The sequence below is a fragment of the Siphateles boraxobius genome, unplaced genomic scaffold (genome assembly GCF_051911475.1).
Source record: "Siphateles boraxobius isolate OS27281-9 unplaced genomic scaffold, OSU_SipBor_1 30, whole genome shotgun sequence".
NCBI classification, from domain to species: domain Eukaryota; kingdom Metazoa; phylum Chordata; class Actinopteri; order Cypriniformes; family Leuciscidae; genus Siphateles; species Siphateles boraxobius.
The window spans coordinates 2,460,335-2,480,536 of NW_027508920.1; the positions used below are offsets into that span (position 1 = coordinate 2,460,335).

At 42.7% G+C, this 20,202-nt stretch overlaps 1 protein-coding gene and 1 long non-coding RNA gene across 3 annotated transcripts in view; both read left to right on the forward strand.

The window, feature by feature from the left end:
• LOC143757198 (uncharacterized) overlaps positions 1 to 20,202 on the forward strand; it is a 208,437-nt gene that overhangs the window by 167,163 nt on the left and 21,072 nt on the right. The window lies entirely within an intron of this gene.
• cd151l (CD151 antigen, like) overlaps positions 1 to 20,202 on the forward strand; it is an 86,477-nt gene that overhangs the window by 58,662 nt on the left and 7,613 nt on the right. For both annotated transcript variants that reach the window (XM_077248150.1, XM_077248151.1), the window contains 4 exons: positions 12,613 to 12,687; positions 12,768 to 12,872; positions 12,958 to 13,119; positions 17,504 to 17,590. In XM_077248150.1, coding sequence (XP_077104265.1) covers positions 12,613 to 12,687; positions 12,768 to 12,872; positions 12,958 to 13,119; positions 17,504 to 17,590 — 429 coding nt within the window. The remainder of the gene's footprint in view (positions 1 to 12,612; positions 12,688 to 12,767; positions 12,873 to 12,957; positions 13,120 to 17,503; positions 17,591 to 20,202) is intronic.

The window sequence follows — 20,202 nt, forward strand, 5'->3', positions numbered from 1 at the left end:
TGTTTATTCTGTAACTGAGGAAGAGATGATCGCATTTACTCGCGCTCCGCGCTGCCACTTGAAATGAGGAGCTAGTACAGTGATCTCACGCCACATCAGAGAGCGCCAAAACGGCATTTATTGTTTGATTTTTGTGATCAAATAGTCAGAATTTGAAGATTACACCTTGCTTATTATCGAAAGTAACAAAACACGGAGCTTGCTATTTGGTGTTAATGGTGGTTAGACTACAAAACTGAATTCGTTGTGTACACATTCCAGGTCCAATGAGCCGGGCTGGGCGGGGCCGGGGTAGCAGGGGGCGGGGCGGGCCGTGTTCGGTTCGCCATGAGAGTATCGCGATTCGAATCGTGGGTTCTGTATCGCGGTTCTTCGTTTCGGTTCGAATATCGTTACACCCCTACTAATCAAACACCTGAACCAGCTAAACAATTTCTTCAGGATTATTAGAAGGCTACCGGGTGGTGAGTTTTATCAGGTTTGGAGCTAAACCAGAGCTCAACACTAAGGATTTTTTCCACAGGCCCAGTCACAAAAAAAAAAAAAAAAAAAATAGGCCTAGTTATTGTTTTAGTTGTTTTTGATCCATGTAACCTTAATAAATAAGGTTATGACAAAATTACTAGCCTAACTCATATAAATTTTAAATATTGTTAAAGATAGTCAGTAATAAAATAAGAACAAATAATCAAATTACGAGCAATAGCACAAATAAATACAACAGAACAAACATACAACTGAGAAGAAAAAAAACAGTTCTTTTCAGGTTTTTCATGTAGGTCTAAACTAGCTCACAATCCTGACTGGTGTTGCTTCATGACGTAACATGTGACGGTATACCCGGAAGTATAAAATGACGCCGGCACACACGTTATCTTTCGCCCTACAGCAAGCGCTCTCTGTCTTTGTCTGTTCTATTTGGTGTTGTTTGTCACGTATCAAAATAAAATATATATTTATTATGGCGAGTGAACAATTCAGGAGATGTGTGCACCCCTGCCCTAGATTCCTAACGGGTGGGGACACCCATCAACTGTCTGTGAATTGTTTGGGAGTGCAGCACGCCCGGGCAGCTCTTGAGGGTGCTGCTTGGGGTGACTGTGAAGCACTTCACACACGCAGAGTGCTGCACTCTCGTCTGGCTATTTTTGATGATGATGGCCAGGCTCACGTTCCCCGCGGTTCGGGTCCCACGTCCGTTGAGGCCCCCCGCGGCAGAGCAACCGAGGTTGTTTTTGCAATTCAGCCCTCAGGAAAATGATGTTGGTTTCCCACCGTCCAGGACGCTTCGGTCCACATCAATTGCCAGCGAACGCACACTGTCGTTCGTCCCAAAAGCTTGTAAAAGTCTCGACTAATTCCTGCCGGTCCTCCGCTTCAGGGGGTCGAGAACAGTGCTCGAAAAACACCCGAGGCCAGCCTCGAGAGGCTGGTTCCCTTAGTAGATTTTGTAGAAGCGTGGCAATGCCTACCCAACATATCTGCATGGGTCCTGCGTATAATAAAAGTAGGATACAGACTGCAGTTTGGTCACTGCCCCCCAAAATTTGCTGGGGTGGTACAGACTGCAGTGGTTCCAGAGCAGGTTCAGGTAATGGAACAAGAAGTACACTCCCTGCTGGTCAAAGAGGCCATAGAACGTGTTCCTTCTCCAGACAGGGAGCTCGGATTTTACAGCCAGTACTTATATAGTTCCAATAAAGGATTGGAGGGTTGCGGACGATTTTAGATCTGAGACTCTTGAATCGTTCTCTGAGGAGGTTCAGGTTCAAGATGCTCACGATTCCCATCATCGTGAATCATATCAGGTCCGAGGACTGGTTTGTCACGATAGATCTAAAAGACGCATACTTCCATGTCTCCATCCTTCCATGTCACAGGAGGTTCCTGAGGTTGGCTTTCGGGGGCGAAGCGTACCAATATCGGGTTCTTCCGTTTGGCCTAGCTCTCTCCCCTCGCACATTCATCAAGTGCATGGATGCAGATCTGGCCCCACTGAGGCTCCAGGACATCCGTATATTGAATTATATCGACGACTGGCTCATATTGGCTCAGTCTTGAGAAATGGCAGTTCGGCATCGAGATGTCGTCCTTGGTCATATTCAGAGCTTGGGGTTGAGACTCAACACGAAGAAAAGCGTGTTGATGCCCGCCCAGAGAACTACGTTCCTGGGCGTGGTATGGGACTCGACTACGATGCGGGCACAAATTGTCTCCCACCTGTATCGAGTCCATCCGGCCCATGGTGCCCAGGATGAAGCTAGACCACGCCATCACTGTAAAGCAATTTCAAAGACTGCTGGGCCACATGGCAGCTGAGTCCAACATAATACCCTTGGGCCTCCTGCACATGAGACCCCTTCAGTGGTGGCTGAAAGCCAAGGGATTTTCCCCGAGGGGAAATCAGTTCCGTATGATCAGAGTTATGCGCAGATGCCTTCGTTCCCTATCAATATGGAAGAAACCTTAGTTTATGTCCCAAGGTCCAGCGTTGGGAGCGTCATGTTGCCGGAAAACTGTTTCGACAGACGCCTCCCTCACTGGTTGGGGCACGGTCATGGACAGCTGCTTCGCCAGGGGTCTGTGGCAGGACCATCATCGCTCTTGGCATATAAATTAGAGATGTTGGCTGTTCAGAGCTCTGAGGAACTTCCTCCTAGACATCAAAGGCTACCACGTCCTGATACGGTCGGACAATACGTCGGTGGTCGCTTATTTGAATCGACAGGGGGGACTCAGATCGCGCCCTCTATCCAGACTGGCGCATCAGATCCTCCTCTGGTCCCAAGGGAAACTGTTGTCCCTCAGAGCAATGTATGTCCCGGGGGTTCAGAATCAGGGAGCAGACATCCTGTCGAGGCAGGGGCTGAGGCCCGGGGAATGGAGACTTCACCCAGACGTAGTGAAGTCAACATGGGAGAGGTTCAGCCCAGTGAAAGTGGATCTGTTCGCGTCTCGAGACACGTCCCACTGTCCACTGTGGTTTTCTCTCACACATCCAGCCCCACTGTAGTTGGATGCCATGGTACAGGTGTGGGCGAGGCTGAGCTTGTACGCATTTCCCCTGATCGCTCTGCTCCCAGGAGTTCTGGAGAGGGTCCGTCGAGATGGAGTCAGTCTACTTCTAGTAGCCCCGTTTTGGCCGGCCAGAGTATGGTTCTCAGACATTATAGCACTCCTGATAGGCTCGCCATGGCAGATTCCTCTGAGGAGGGATCTACTGTCTCAGGCAAAAGGCACGATATTCCACCCTCGCCCGGAGCTGTGGAACCTGTGGGTCTGGCCGCTGAGGGGGTTCAGTACCTAGCTGCTGGCCTCTCAGCTGGAGAGGTCGAGACCATACTTAGTTCCAGAGCTCCTTCCACTAGGAGATTGTATGACCTAAAGTGGAATGTATTTTCCACTTGGTGTAGAGAACATGAGTTGGACCCAGTTAACTGCCCAGTGGCTTCAGTTCTGGAGTTCCTTAAAGATCGCTTCTCTGCTGGTCTCACCCCGTCCACACTTAAGGTGTACGTGGCTGCTATTGCGGCTTTCCATGCACCACTAAGTGATGGGCCTCTGGGGAGGAACCAGCTGGTCATATGTTTTCACCGTGGTACATGGAGAATGAGACCGACGACCAGGACCAGAGTTCCTACCTGGGACCTGGGGGTGCTTCTTGATGGGTTATCCCTGGCCCCCTTAGAACCACCTCAGTTGGCATCAGCTAAGGACCTGTGCCCGGTTGCATAAAGCACCTTAAGTTTTTCCCTTAAGTGTGATACTTAAGGGGCGATTTCCCCTTACCTAAGAGAATAACTTAAGGGTGTTGCATATAATCTCTTAAACGGTTCTCTTAGGTAAGGGAAACATTTAAGTGTTTCACGACAGCGATCCTGGATTCACGTAATAAAAGTCTGTTGTTGCCATAGATACGCAAAACACTAACACTAGCAATTACGCGTTTTCATCAAATAAAGTAGGCTAATAAAGTAGGCTAGGATATCGGAATGGATAAAGAAAACAAAAAAAGAAAGCCTAATTGGACAGAGGAGGAGAAATGCATTCTTCTTGATGAATATGATAAAAGAAAAACAATTTTACAAAAAGCATTTACAATGGCATCTCTAGCAGCATATCCAGCCTGTTGGAAATCGTGATTTTGAATCAGATGCAGTTCCTCATAGCCCTCTTCATTCCCGTGCTCATCCTCTTCTTCGATAGCAGAATACGTCTTGGAAAGGTTGAAGAGCACAACACACGCTACAATAATTCTGCATGCCCTTGAAGGCTCAATACGCAGTTCGCTGTGGAGACAGTGAAACCTGCGCTTCAGCTGTCCGATGGTCCTCTCAATAATCGACCTTGTGTGGGTCAGCGCATTATTGTACTTTTCCTAAGCGGGTAAAAAAAATAAAGAAAAAATAATAAAGATTTTTACCAGTAGGCTATAAACAGCGCTTTAAGATAAATACTATGAAGGTAATGTATTGCATAAAAGATTTTCTTTCAGAGTGCAAAATATTTGAGGCTTTGTTTATTTTAAAACATACGCAAATCAGGTAAGGTGTTACAGAATTGACAACGTGTAGCAGCAACACAATAGAAAGTGCATACCTATTTTAAATACATATTTTAATACATTTATAATTCAGTAAACTACTGCTAATATTTAGATGGTCACACACTAATTGTACATTAATTGAATGGTAGCCTTTTCGGTTTACGTACTGGTCTTCGTGTGTTTGGGTCGCCTGTATTCTGATATGTGTGCCGTCAATAACACCACATATGCGAGGAAAACCTGCTTTCCGAAAAAAACTGGTTTGAATGACCTCCTGGTCATGATGGGATGGAAACTTGACCGTTGCGTTTAAATGACGGGAAAGAGCCCCCGCAACCCGGTGAACCACTCTGCTGACAGACGATTTATGCACGTGGAAAACATCTCCCACTACCGTCTGAAAACTTCCATTTGCAAAAAAACGCAGTGCTATAAGCAGTTGTAACACTGCAGGTAAAGAGTGGTTGCTATGTGTGACATGGTCAAGGTCCCCGTCTAGTTTGTTAGCGATGTCAAAAATTGCGCGTCGATCAAACCGGTATTCAAGCAACAATTTTTCATCGCTAAGATGGTCAAAAGGGTTCTCCCGATCTCTAAAAATTCGTCTTTGCACATAATTATCTTCAACTGGTTCCATAAATTCAGCCATGTCGTCTTATTTTTGTCCACGTTACTCTTAAGGTTACGATTTCCAAACCTTAAATTATACTTAGGGAAATGACCGTTATGGGGTTTTATGCAACAGTTAACGCTTTTTAAGGGATTACTTAAGGGAAAAAACAGCATTTAAGGGAAATTCTAAGTGTTTATGACGTTTCACTTAAAAACAACGTTAAGTAACACTTAAGGGTATTTTTCTGCAACACCCTTAGATTTAAGGGAAACATAAGGGCGAACTAAAGGGAAAATGTCACTTAAGGTGCTTTATGCAACCGGGCACTGATGCTTAAGATGGCTTTTCTCTTAGCCATTACCTCGCTTATTTATTGTAAGCGCCGGGTGCTTTAACAAGCTGGGTGCACGAGTGCTCTCGTCCTAGCTTGTGCCTGTAACAGTTTCACACTAGGGCAGGCATATTTGGTGTGTGGCATAGTGGGTATTCGTTCCCCAAAGAGTCGTTTCTAACGATGCAGTGCGAGTTCCCTCGAAAGGGAACGTCTCGGGTTACGTCTGCAACCCTAGTTCCCTGAGAATGGAACGAGACACTGCGTCGCCTTGCCACACCCTTTCATGCCTGGAAGCGGCTTGCTTTATCACGATGCTAACGCGTGTGTGTGCTGGCGTCATTTTATACTTCCGGGTATGCCGTCACGTTACGTCATGACGCAACACCAATCAGGATTGAAATAGTGTCATTCATACTTCAGAGACGTACGCTTAGTGAGCATCCCCAAAGAGTCGTTTCTAATGACGCAGTGTCTCGTTCCCTTCTCAGGGACATGGGTTACAGACGTAACTAGAGACGATTTTCAGGTACAGAAATAGTAATCAATCGTTACTGTATAAATATAGATGAACCCTTATTACAGTAATTCAGTATGTCTTTCAATTTTCTGTCTTTTGTTTGATTAACATGTAATAACAGATAGCAGCAGGAATATTAAGCACCTGTCACTTTAAGAGCTGCATGGATCCAATATTTACACATGCATTTTATCTCACATGTTTATGCGCACTTAAGACACAACTGACTATGTTTACTTATGTGTATTTAAATGTCTGAAACCTAAAATAAACATGTGGTTGAAAACACTCAATAGTTGTGATATATGACCGCACTGAGCACGTCCGTCTCTTGCTCAGCGTCGGCCAATGCACGTTTGAATTTAGCAGTTGATCACATGATGCACTGACTGTTCTAATCACACCGGTGTGATCGTACGCTCCAGGGACCAGCCAAGATTGATCACACCTGTGTGATCGTATGTGCAAAAGGGTTAATAAACAATATGGAATGAGACAATACTGTTTATATCGATGTACAGTAGTTTGATACAATGTTGCTGCGCACATTGCGCGAGTACCAAACTTTTCCGTCTACGTGCGCTCAAATATTTAAATAGGCAAGGCTTAAAAACACGCAAATTATCAACTTCCGTGAAGATGAAGCACTGGCCCGAGTGTCTTTTACGCTGCCCCCGGGCCATCTGGAAGTCCTTATTGTCGATTCCTGTAAACTCTGCAGGACTGAGATTGTCCATCACTGGTTTAGAGTGTGAGTGGAGGCCAAAAGAGCATACTAAGTGTTTCCTCATTTTAGATCCTTAGTTTGTCTGTAGAAGGTAACACTGCAATTAAAGGGACAGTCCAAAATTAAAAATTCTGTCATCAGTTTCTCACCCTCATGTAGTTTGTGTGGTTCATCTTTGAAACATAAATGCTTATATTTTTAATGAAACCATTGCAAGTCCATTTATCCAAAATGTATTATAATGAATTAAAATAAGACCAGAGGGTGAGACCAGAACGCATTGCTGCACAGAGCAGACCTAGGCGAAGCAGCTCGCGCGCCTATTGGTTGCTCTGCGGCAACTGCTGCAGCCTATCGATGGACTGCTTGTGACGTAAGAATGGGCGTGGCTTATGTCTATATAAGCCGAGTCCAGATAGGATGTTATTTGATTTTTCACCTCTTCAGCGAAGACTCCACATCGCTGAATCTCCGGAAGAAAGCCTGCGCCGTTGACAAAGCCTTTCTGCTTCGCAGAACAGGAGTTGGACATCCTCGCCGCTTCTCCGCCATACCTGCTGCGCTTTCCGGCGCCCATATCCTTTCTTACTTGCTGTGTGTTCACCCTCGAACGCACTTTCTAAAAGAGCTGAGGCGTTGCTTCAAATGCTTCTTTTTACTTAGTGCGGCTCTTGCAGAGCCCCTCTCAGTGACGGGGACCGCCACATCCTGTGCATATCCTGCCTGGGACGGAACCACGCCGACCTCGCACTTTCCCAAGGCGGCTGCCAGTAATGCGATGACATGGCTATTTCTACCCTGCGGGCTCGACTGGCCACGTTCGACGTGGATCCCACTCCTCCGTCTCTTCTGACTGGGCCGCGCCGTAAAAAGCGCCGTTCACAGAGAGCTCTGGAAGCTACCACAGTGAGCGAATGCACGCGCGCATCGCCGTCTGATACCCCTGCCTCGATCACGGCCACCCAGCCTCCGTCTGCTGCCGTCGTGCACGTCGAGTCTGAAGGTGAAAACGCGGACGAGGACAGCTGGTCCATTGCCGCGTCGCTGAGTGAAGGATGGTCAGGCTCCATTCCGGACCCCGCCCCTTCCCTGCAAGAGTCGAGCAGCGTGCGGGCCAGTGTCGACAAAGAACTTCTTCGCCTCGTCACCAAGGCCGTGGACGACCTCGGCCGCGCAAGATTGCCCGAGGGACTGGTTTATTTCAGTAGATCTGAAAGATACCTATTTTCAGATTCAAATATCGCCCCATCACAGGCCTTTCTTACGATTCGCCTTCGAGGGCCAGAGCTATCAGTACACCGTCCTGCTGTTCGGCCTGTCTCTAGCATCTCGCACATTCACGAAGTGCATGGACGCGGCGCTCGCTTCCCTGAGGCTTCAGGGGATGCGAGTACTGAACTATCTGCAGGGTTCGTACGGGTGCTTGAAAACCTTGAAAATGCTTGAATTTTGATGTTGTGTTTTCAAGGTTTGAAAAGTGCTTAAATTTTGGATAAAATGCTTGAAAATGCTTGAAATTGTAACTGTTCTCTCACAACAAATACCTATCTGACTGAATAGTTTGTTTATGAAATAGAGAAATAAAATGTAGCCCTTCAGATACAGAGCGATTTGCGCTACGCTGGCCAGAGCAAAAGTAGGTGGAGTTTTCATTTCAATTTCAACGCTCGTTTGGATGGCCCGTTTTTATTGGCCGCGCGGGTAATAGTCACAGAGCGCAGCGGCAAAAGTTGAAGTATTTTTAACTTTGACCTTGGCGTGCGCTCGAGCTCGCCAATGCTGCGCTCCGCTTTGGTCGACTCGGCAACAAAACGTCCTTGCGCGCCGCAAGCCATTGAAATAAATGGGTTTCATAGTGCAGCGCATTCCACGTCCTGTCTGAAAGGGCAATTAGGGGCTGTTTACACCTGGCTACTTCATGCGTTTTTTCAGATCGGATAGCTATCTGATTTATCAAAACGATTCCATTTACACCTGCTCACATAAATGTGTTTTCGCAAAACGGATATAAATCCGATCTTCAATTCCCGCGCTATATGCATATTTAATGGAGTTCACATCACCGAAAGCAACCGATATGAGCTGCATTTTATGTATCATCAGCTAATTTCAAAATCAAAGAGAGCAATAAGAGAGAGAGCGACAACAGCACTGGTAAGATCATTTTGTTTCTTTACTTTTAATGATGACTGCGACTTACTTTCACTTTGATTTGCGATAGTTTGCTCGTTGGCTTGATGAAGATGCTCAGCTTCTCATCTGCGGTAATGCGTGTTGCGCCGTCATATCTGGCTATAACATTACATATAGCCTATAACACGCTCACATGTTTATTTTTTAGCATTTTTGGGAGGAGTAAAATGTACATATGTGGTTTCAACAACCAGATGCATTTACACTTGTCCAGTTTCGTCTGTAAAGCGGCCCAGACCTCCTCCTGAAGTGGTTTGAGCGATCGGATTCAAATGCGTCTCGAATGCGTTTCGGAGGGCATTTACACCTGGTCTTTTCACGATCGGATAGCTATCAGATCACAGAAGACGCATGAAGTGGTCAGGTGTAAACAGCCAGTGACTGAAAGTACTTGGTGTGATAATGTAATGTTAGTATTGGATGTCCGTTATGTCACGTTCATTTGTGGAATATGCAGTGAACATAGCCAAAGTTAAAGCACAGTAACTTTTACTTTAACTACCCGCAAATTAAAACCTGCAAACGTTAGCCCAGTGCATAACAACAATCGTTGATTGCTGAACAGAAATCGTGTCAGATGGAGTGTCATACAAGTAGCCGACTGTAAGGTTGAGGATGGCCTTATTACAATGCTCTATTCCAGTAAATAAATGTATATGTCTTGGCAATTAAATACTTTTCAATTAATATAGTCTATTTATCAGGCAGGTGACTGTGCACTGTCAGAGTCTTCTGGGTTAAAATTGAATTACAAAATCTCATATTTTGTTCAAACCTTGTCTATATCAAGAATGTGTCCCAAAACCAAGGCCTGTAAAATATTTATGTTCAAATCCTGTCTTCATATTTTCAGCCCTCGAAATTTCTTCAGTTTTACAGCCTCAAAATCATATTATCTGGGTAGCAATATTTGGACATTTAATATAAGGAAAAGTATTATTCATAGGCATTATCTACTTGAGTGATACATTTTGAAAAATAAAACTTGTGATTTGCTTAAATATCTGATCCTTTTGCTATTGCGAAACAGAATTTTGCCTGTTTAACATTATCTCTTTTAATGTGATAAAAACACTAAGTAATAAGTTTGACTATGTATTGGTATGTAATTTACGGTGGTGTAAGGTGCTGGAAAAAGCTTTAAAATGGACCTTGAAAATGCTTGAAAAGTGCTTGAATTTGACCTTGGAAAAGGTGTACGAACCCTGTATCTGGACGATTGGCTAATCTTAGCCCAGTCAGAGGCAGAACTAATAGCGCACAGGGCTGTACTGCTTACACATTTACAAGCTTTGGGTCTCCAGGTAAACTGGACCAAGAGCTCACTGTCTCCCAGACAGACCATCTCCTTTCTGGGAACAGATTTAGACTCTGTGTCAATGACAGCTCGACTGACGTGGATCTGGGGACAGTTTCGACACTAAAAGTAATCTCAACAGACGCCTCCAACTCGGGTTGGGGCACCCTCTACGAGGGCAGACCGGTCTTCGGCCTGTGGGCAGCCCAGGAGAGGCTCCTACACATAAACTGTCTGGAGTTGAAAGCGGTCGAGAACACGCTGGGATACTTTCTCCCCTTCTTAAAGGGCCAGAATGTCCTAGTCTGCACAGACAACATGGCAGCAGTGTCATACATAAACCGCCAGGGTTGTCTCAGATCAAGGAGCCTCCACGCGCTGGCAGAACACCTCCTCGTGTGGTCTCAGCGCAACCTGCGCTCACTGACGGCGGCACACATGCCGGGCTGTCAAAACGTGGGTCCGGACATGCTGTCCAGAAACAACGTTCCCCCAGGGGAATGGTCCCTGCACCCCCAAGTGGTGCGGCTGCTGTGGGACCGATTCGGCAGAGCGAAAGTCGATCTCTTCGCATCGTCAGAGAAAGCAAACTGCTCAAAGAACAGGGATGCGCTGGCCCACTACTAGACGGCTCTATGCTTCAAAGTAGTCAGTGTTTTCTAGCTGTTGTTCAGCTCAACCTAGACCCACAACATAGCTACGTTGCGGATATCCGCTCCTTCCTACAAGAGCTTTTGGACGAGGGCAGGTCCCCCTCCACGCTCAAAGTGTATGATGCTGGGGAGGAATGATCTTATCATCATTTTCCTTAGAGGTGCTAGGAGACTAAACCCTCCGCGACCCTCTATGGTTCCAGTCTGGGACCTCTCCACGGTCCTGAACGCTATGAAAAGCGGTCCCTTCGAACCTCTGCAGTTGGTGGACTTGCGGGTTCTGTCCTTTAAAACCGTTTTTCCTCATGGCTCTCGCTTCAGTTAAGCGAGTGGGTGACCTGCACGCGCTCTCTGTGAGTGCGACGTGCTTGGAGTTTGAGCCTAAAGACTCTAAAGTTGTCCTCAAACCAAGACACGGCTATGTCCCCAAAGTGCTCTCTACTCCGTTTAGAGCGCAAGTCATTTCCCTGTCAGCCCTATCTGGGTCTGACGGCAAAAATGACGTTAATCTCCTCTGCCCGTTCAGGGCATTGAGGATATATGTCGAGCGGTCTGCTGCGTTCAGACAGTCAGAACAGCTCTTCGTTTCGTTCGGTGGCCGCAACAAAGGGCTTGCCGCCTCGAAACTCTTTCCAGATGGATAGTTGACGTTATCGCGCTGGCTTACAGGTCCAAGGGCCTTCAATGCCCCTTATGCATCAGAGCCCATTCGACCAGAGGCATGGCCTCTTCGTGGGCCTGGTCCAGTGGGATATCACTCCAGGATATCTGTAGCGTGGCAGGCTGGGCCTCTCCGTCTACATTTATACGATTTTACATAATATATATATTTAAATGTGATAGTGTGTTATGAGTATGCCAGTTGGAAGAGATGAGTCTTTAATAGGTTTGGGAATCGAAAATATGTGTATAGACGACACATATAAAACACAAAACTACGTATTTTGAACACCAGGTAGATTAGAAAGTGTATTCATCAATACAGTAGTTAATCATACCTACAGGATGTGATTCAGAGGAGCAAGTTGGTCCAAATAAAGTGGATACTGTCACATCTTTAATGGATAAGCGTTTAGAAAATCCTGCGTCAATCTCGCAAAGATTTCAGAAGCAGTTGACAAACAGTTATTATATTGCTGCTGTTGTATCGCTGTGGTAATTTTAACCACTGACTCTTCACATCCTCATCCTTTGGAAGTCTTATGAAGATAATTTTCTTTTGCAGCGCAGAAATCAGCGCTTCTCGACATGTACACAACACGAACCAGCTACAGTGTTGAAGGGTGGGTCAAAGAAGAAGAAAATTACATTTTTGCCAAAGACTATTTCCGGATTCAGAACAATGATCAAAACATAGATGGAGATGATTGAGTCCATCAACACCCCCAAAGCTTGCACATTCAGTAATCTAACGTTAAGCAGTTTTAATTTATATGCTGTTTAGTGTTTAATGATCGTGTTAACGTACATATGCGACAATGCTTCTATCGCTTGTTCTTCTATGCTTATTTTGGATCTGGCGATTCTGTACTATTTCAGAAGATGCATAATAGGTTCCACTACCATATAACAGTGAAAACATGGATTGCCAGAAAATTCTGTAAATGGCAGAAAAAGAGTTTAAAGGAATTTATAATTTCTTCTGGATGTCATTAAATAAACTGCCATCTCACAAGAATTGTACTAGAAACCAAATCTCTAATACCCCTTGTCTCTCTTTTTCTGTTGTCAGTATTTTGTCCTATTGCTGTGTGTTTTCCTGCTGGAAATCCTTGCTGGAGTTTTGGCCTACATTTATTACCAGCAGGTCAGTTAGTTGTTCTTTCTTTCATTCATTGTTTGCTATGCATTTGTGTCTTTCAATGTTACACTTTGTAAATGTTGTAGCTGAATGAGGAACTAAAGGAGAACCTGAGAGAGACTATGGTTCAGAAATACCATCAGCCTGAGCAGGAGCATGTGACAAAGGCTGTGGACAAACTACAGCAGGAGGTGGGACAACTATCTGTTTGCTAAAAATGCATTTGTTATTTACTTGAGTAGTTTTGGGCTAATGATTGCTTCTCCCTCTTGTCAGTTCAAGTGCTGTGGCAGTAACAACTCTTTCGATTGGGTGGAGAGTGTTTGGATCCGCTCTGGTGATGCTCAGCAACGGGCGGTCCCTGACAGTTGCTGTAAGAGCCCAGTCATACAGCTCTGTGGTCAAAGAGACCACCCCTCAAACATCTATAAAGTTGAGGTTAGTGCACTGCAAAGGACATTCTTGAACTGAACAAGAGCTGAAATGTTTTTTTATGGTTCTGTTGGATAATATATGCCATTTCACACGTTTAATTATACAATTGCAGAATTAACTTTCCCAATAAAGATTCCACTCAGAGACTTTCTGTGTTCATACAGTATCTGTAGTGACCACTCATATATCAATCTGGGAAAAATATCAAAATATTTCCTAAATAGTTTTATTAGACTAACGTAGATGATTTGAGGAGCTGAGGAAGAGCTGAGAAACCAGTGAGATTAAAGAATGTAGTTGAGGGTTAGAAAAATGTGTCAGCAAGATTTTGTATGAGTTTATCATCTGTTAAGAAATATGGACCAAGTTGAGTTTATAAATATTACAAATATATTATGCTGACAAAAAATAACCATCCGAATCAATAGGAGTGTAAATAATGCTTGAATGGTTGTGGAACTGAGGATCTGGGCCACCGTATTAGACAGTTATCTCTCCACGGTCATAAGAAAAGGGCCTCATTTCTAAAACCAGATTTGATCTTAGAGTGTGTGTACGCTAAAATCCATGCCAGTGTTCATATTTATAAAAATGTCTTTGATGTTGATAATATATTTGTGCTTAGCATTTTATTTGCGTACCCCGTCACCTCACGTACCCCAGTTTGGGAACCACTGCACTATCCCATCTCCTTAAAATTTAATGACAAGAAATATTTTTTTAACACCAGCTTTAAAAGGGTTTATAGATGTGATCGCTCTAATTTCATGTGGAAGGCAATTCCAAAGCCTTGGACCTGCAATGGCAAAAGCCTGATGCCCTTTAAGCTGACAGGACCCCACATAAAGAACATTACAGCAGTCCAAATGAGACAAAATAAAGGCATTAATGACCTTCTCTAAATCTTTTATAGAAAGAATTGGTTTTAATCGGGCAAGAGACCTGGGCCCGTATTCATAAAGATTCTAAGATTCCTCTCAGAAAACTCTTAATTTAGCTTAAAATCTTTTACGTAGGAGTCTTAGCTTAAGAGCAATTCGGGACCGATCTGAGAGCAACTCTGAGTAAGGAAAAGACAAAAACTTTTATCTTAGTGAGGAGGCGGGGCTGACCTCATTGCTATGTATGACACAATCTTTTGAAGACTGTGATTGGTTGGTTGTCCAAAAAGGAAAAAAAGAGTGATTTTAAGTATAGGGTCTATTCTAAGCCTTCACTTTGAAATTACATGCGTATTTTTTCCTATTTGACCATTCTCATACACATACACACACACACATTATATTTGTGTAAATAAATCCTTTTTTTATTTACCATACTGTTAATTTCCTATAAGGTATTTGATTGGATTAGAATGATAAAAATTGTTCCACTGTCTATTTAAGTGGTGGTTTGAATGTTGGTTTTAATGTAGCAAACATGGAATAAAAAACAAGAAGGACAAGAAAGCTCAACTGGACAGAGGAACAGTGTTTACTGTGAGCCCAGTTAGTGGATGAACACAAGGCCATCCTTAAAGGAAAATCAGGCCGGGTGTCACAGCACAGAAGCAGACGTGGGAGCTTTTAGCGGTTAATAATAAATTATTTACGGTTCATTCCCCCTCCTTGTGCGGAAGCCTGCTATATTCATAAATGCATTTTTTTTAGCCTGCAATGTGGGAATGTCCAGTGGAAACTAAATGAACTGCGACACAATAAGAGGTTCTGAAAGTGCTGTAATTGTTTGTGAACACTCTGCTTACAGAAGGTTGTGACAGACCCAAATTATCACTGCTGCGTTGATGCATTTTCCCAGCTGCCAAATATCTTAATGTACAGTAGTGAGTTAATTTCTGGCACTACGCCATTCCTGCGCTGTGTCGGAGATGTTATTGTGTCTCTAATAAAATCGGTCACAAACATGATTTAGCCCTAAAAGTAGCACCTAAGTCTGGTACAGCTTAAAAGAAGTCGAGAGGACTCCTAACTCACTAAGACCTATTCACAAAGGATTGTAGCGCATACCACCGGCTCTCGCAGTCGTCCGGGGTCCGCGACACAAGCGGGAATGCTGCATTGATCTGCAAACAAATCCTCTCCCATGTCTCACGCTTAGTTTTACTTGATACTCCCTTTTATTTTTATTTTTATTTTTTTTCAGCACCAACACCAAGCACCAGTAACTGATCCTGCGTCCAGTTGGGCTTTCTTTTCTGTTTTGGCGAGTTCGTAATCCACCGTCATTTAACTATTACATTACTTCAATAGGAGCAACATTTCCTTGCTTTAAGTAGTCTATTTAGGCTATGGAAGCTTGTTTTCGCCACAGAATGAAAAATAAAAAAGGTAATTGCGACTTTTTATCTCACAATTGCGACTTTATTTCTCACAATTCTGACTTCATATCTCGCAATTGTGAGATAAAAAGTCGCAATTATTATTTATTTATTTTATTCAGTGGCGGAAACAAGCTTCCATACTAATAGAATCTCAATTAACCAAGGAAGTGTTAATGCAAGTGTCGTTTTTCATTATTAGGCAAGTGGCGGTTTCATTAGGGTATTAGGCTACCTTAATTTAATTGAATTGAATTCACCACTTTTCTCTCTCACTCTGCCTTTTTAGAATTACACTTCACTGGGGCCTGCACAAACATGTCATTATATATGCATTTCGATGACATTACTATTATTATTTTGTGTAGGACACAGACATATTTAGATGTCGTAATTCCATGATTTGTTGCGTCTGTGTTATGTTCCACATGATGGCCCTGTCATCTAACAACCAATCACCGTGATCATTGCAAGGAAACTCGTGCATGAGAATTGACGTCATCCATAGCAACGAAGACTCACTCTTAGTTTAGGAGTTGTCATTTTTCCTTACTAAGAGTAGGTCTGAAAGGCGTTGTGAATAACTTTTAAGAGAAAACTCCTAGCTAAAATATTTTAGTGTGATTTAGGAGTGCTCCTAGTGGTAAAATAAAATTCTTTGTGAATACGGACCCTGATCTGGAAAAAACAACTCTTAACTACAACATTGATCTGCTTGTCAAATTTCAGTTCCGGGTCAAACACAACTCCCAGATTACTTATTTGATCATAACAATAGGCAAACCATGGACCTAAATAAGTAACAGTATCTGAAAATCCTCTGGCGGGACCAGAAATCATAATCTATTTTTTTTCCTTGGTTTAACTGAACAAAATTGTGATCCATCCAGCTCTTAACCTCTTCCACACATGCCAAAAGTGACTTAGAAACACAATTCTCTCCTGATTTCAAAGGGAGATTTTTAAGGCAAAAACAATAACTAACAAAATAGCATCACAGCATAAGACATCAGGATTCAAATTGTACTTTAAAAGATGTATATTCTTTTAAAGGAGGGTTGTTAAAAAAATACACCGTAGCAGCTGCTCTACGATGGAACAAGACCTGCATCACACAGAAAAACAAGCAGCTTTATACCCCCTTTTGACAAAGTCTCTTCTTCTGTAATTTTCCGCATATCCCAGTAAAACCAGATCTAGCAGGTTTTAGAAATACAATGGTCCTTCCTAACCCCCCTTCCTGGGCTTTTACTGTCCCCACACCTGTGAGGTCAAAAGGCTTTATAATACAGTGGTCTCTCTGACCCCCCTGGGCTTTACTGTCTTCACTCCCGTGAGGTCAAAAGGCTTTATAATACAGTTTTGTATGTGTGTGTGTCTTTGTTCCTGTCACGTGAATACAAAAGTATCAGGGGAGAAACACATGATTGAATTGAAAGAAAATCCCCCATAATGTCTAAAAAAATGAAAAAGAAAAAGTAAAATATAAAATTTCTACAACAGAGATAAATTTGTGTATCATCGGCATAAAAATCAGGCCAAGAGGCACCACATACAAAGAAAATTAAATATGGCAAATAACAGAACCCTGGAAAACCCCACAGGTAATGGACGAAAAAAGTCACCAAAACAATCTGTTCTCAAGTATTTAACCACTTTCCTCACTTTCTACCGTGCTAATAAATAGTACTTTAACTATACTTCGGGTAATAATATTCGCTGCAGAGTTGAGAGTTATGGCCCGTTCAATTGAGCGCTAGACGATTCATTTTATCAAGCTGTAAAACAGTGATTCTGTCAAAATTCCCTATGAATAGAATTAATTCTCTTTGAGCTAAATTTACACAAAGAAGGGATTCATTGCACTCACATCAAAATAACTGTTCCCAGATTTGAACGTAGTGCTAATTTCTGATGTTAAAATTGTTAACTTTATTAAGACACAACCCTCAAATATTTCTCAGCTATTTTATCTAAAAAAAGGTAGTGATTATTGTGTTAAAATACTTGTCTTACTACTCAAAATATGGTATGAACTTTTGTTTTTGACTTTGTGTAATTTTTTTTCAGGGTGGCTGCATCTCAAAGCTGGAGAACTTCATTCTGAATCACTTGCAGATCATTGGTGCGGTGGGAGTGGGCATAGCCTGTGTGCAGGTCAGCTGAGCACTGCAAAGTGTAGAGGACACATGTACTGTAGCTTAACACTTGCACTTTAGCCACCCTTAAAATTGTATCATGTACTTGTTTAAATACTAAAACCGTAATGCATAATACAAACTTTTTTTTATGACCACTTTTACCATGATTGACATGGCAGGATGTGTCAAACATGTATTGGTCGGATGTGAATTTCTGTGCCTGTCCCAATTATCACACTTGCACTTGACCACTTTTCTACTTACATGACATATTTCAATATGTCACACCTATTTCAATATGTGCACTTTAAATGAAACTACGAAATGTCTGTTCAGAAATTCCTATCTAACAAAAGACAATTTATGAACCCTCTGGAGTCAGCAAAGGCTCATTTTATACACATTTTACAGTGCGCAATCACTTTATTCCTGATAACAGTGGAAACTGCTTAATGTGGGCACATCCACGAGTAGTGTGGGCTATTCATACAGTAATTATCAGTGTGACCCATGCAAACAGGCAGAACAATAAGCCTTGAGGAAATTTACCTCAGAAGAAGAATGTGATCTGGCACTGCTTGATCCAGCGGAGGATATCGTTTCTGAAGAGTAAGTAACTTGTTCTTACTTACATTAGTTAATGTATTATTTTGACATAAATATGTGCTCTTTTTACTAGTTAGGCTTTCCTTAAACTATATTGCCAGACTTAAATGTGTGAAATCAAATAAAACAGGTTGAAATCTGAAATATATAGATTTTAAATGTAAAAAAAAAAAAAACAAGGATGTAAATGTTATGCTCTATAATATATGATATAGGGCTGTCAATAGCTTAATTTTTTTTGCGATTAATCACATACTTATCGTGAAATTAAGCATACATAATTTATCTTGTTTAACATATTCATTTTGTCATCATTTGCTAAATCCATCAACGTAAATTATCAGTTTGAGGGATGATTCTCACTATTCAGTATTTTCTATGAGCTTTTATCAAGGTAAATGTAGGTGTCTTTCCAAAAAAGGACACTTGGAGACTCCAAAATGACACCTAATAACCAAATGATATAAAGAGTCCATATATTACATAAATGTATGCACACCAAAGCACACATGAAAAAACATTATAGAACAAATCTTTTAAGATTTTACAGTGCACAGTATGGACCACATGGAGATGCCAAAAAAAGCTAAACCATTCAAACTGTCTTGACCTGACTGCATATGCCTAGTAGAATTCACAAATCCATTCAGCATTACTAAATACAGCAACGTACACATGACAGATAAAAACATTTTCCTCAATGCGTGTGAAAACAACATGAATGTACTAAAATGTACCTGAGCAAAAATACAATGTGCGATCAGTGCGTCAAGAGCGTCCTTACTGTATGACTACTGTATGTCACTGCAATCTTTACCTTGATTACAATCCGTATCAGTCAAAATTTTACTAGCAAGAAGTTGGTTTGCTTTATCCAGCAGAGAAAAGTAGTTTGCATATCATCTGGCCATACAGCGGTGGGATGTTTAGTCTGTATTTCACACAGCATGATGCGTGAGGGTTTTTGCGCACAATAACAGAAAATGTCAGAGCTTGTGTTTTAAAGCTGTTGGAAATTTTTTTCTTCAGAGACCAGGAGATGTTGGGATATCTTTCAAGCAGAAGTTATTCTTTATTGAGGACTTCGCTGTGCGTCGCTGCAGTCTAAGAAATGTAGGTGACGAAATGGTCCTGGTGGAGCTGGGGTATGTGTTGCTGCTGTAGTTGCTGCTGGCACATCATTATTTTTCTGATATGTAACGCATCTCTTGACTCTTTCGGTGGCTACGTTTCTGAATTTTGGATTCCACCATCGATTTGAGAACCTGTTATTCATTGTTGCTGGACCACTGTGACCCAAATTGTGTATTTGTCGAGCCCAATTTGCCAGCAGTGATTCGGGAGCGACATACTTTCCCGCTTTGGTCCAGCAGCCGGATGAATCCACGTGCCTCCTTTGTCTAACCATGACCATGCTTCATATAGAGGAACGTCTTTGTACAGATCAATGATTGATTCAGGAGGTAGAATTATCTTCTGTGCTGTACTACCTGAACACACTTGTACAGTTTCATAGGAACAAGCCTGTTTAGCCGCTACATCAGCAAGAGCATTACCTTTAGCTTCTGTAGTATTAGTTGTGAGATGTGCTTTCACTTTGATCACCGCTAATTTCTTTGGAAGTTTAATGGCAAACATTAGATCTTTCACTAATCCAGCATGCTTAATGGGGGATCCAGCTGAAGTTAGAAACTGTCTGCTTTGCCAAATGACACCAAAATCATGGATTACCCCAAAAGCATACATGGAATCTGAGTAGATATTTGCAACCGATCCTGAAGCTAGCGTGCATGCTCTAGTTAAGGCTTCTAGTTCTGCAGCTTGAGCTGAAAAATGATCTGGAAGACGACCTGAAGCTACCACTTCAGTGGTGGACGTTACTGCATAACCTGCTCATCTGTCACCTTCAAGGACTTGAGCTGAACCATCAACAAACAACTCAAATTCTGAATTCTCTATGGGAGTTTCTTTTACTTCACTCGTAGGTGTGTATGTAAGCGTAACGCAATCGTGAGTCATTTC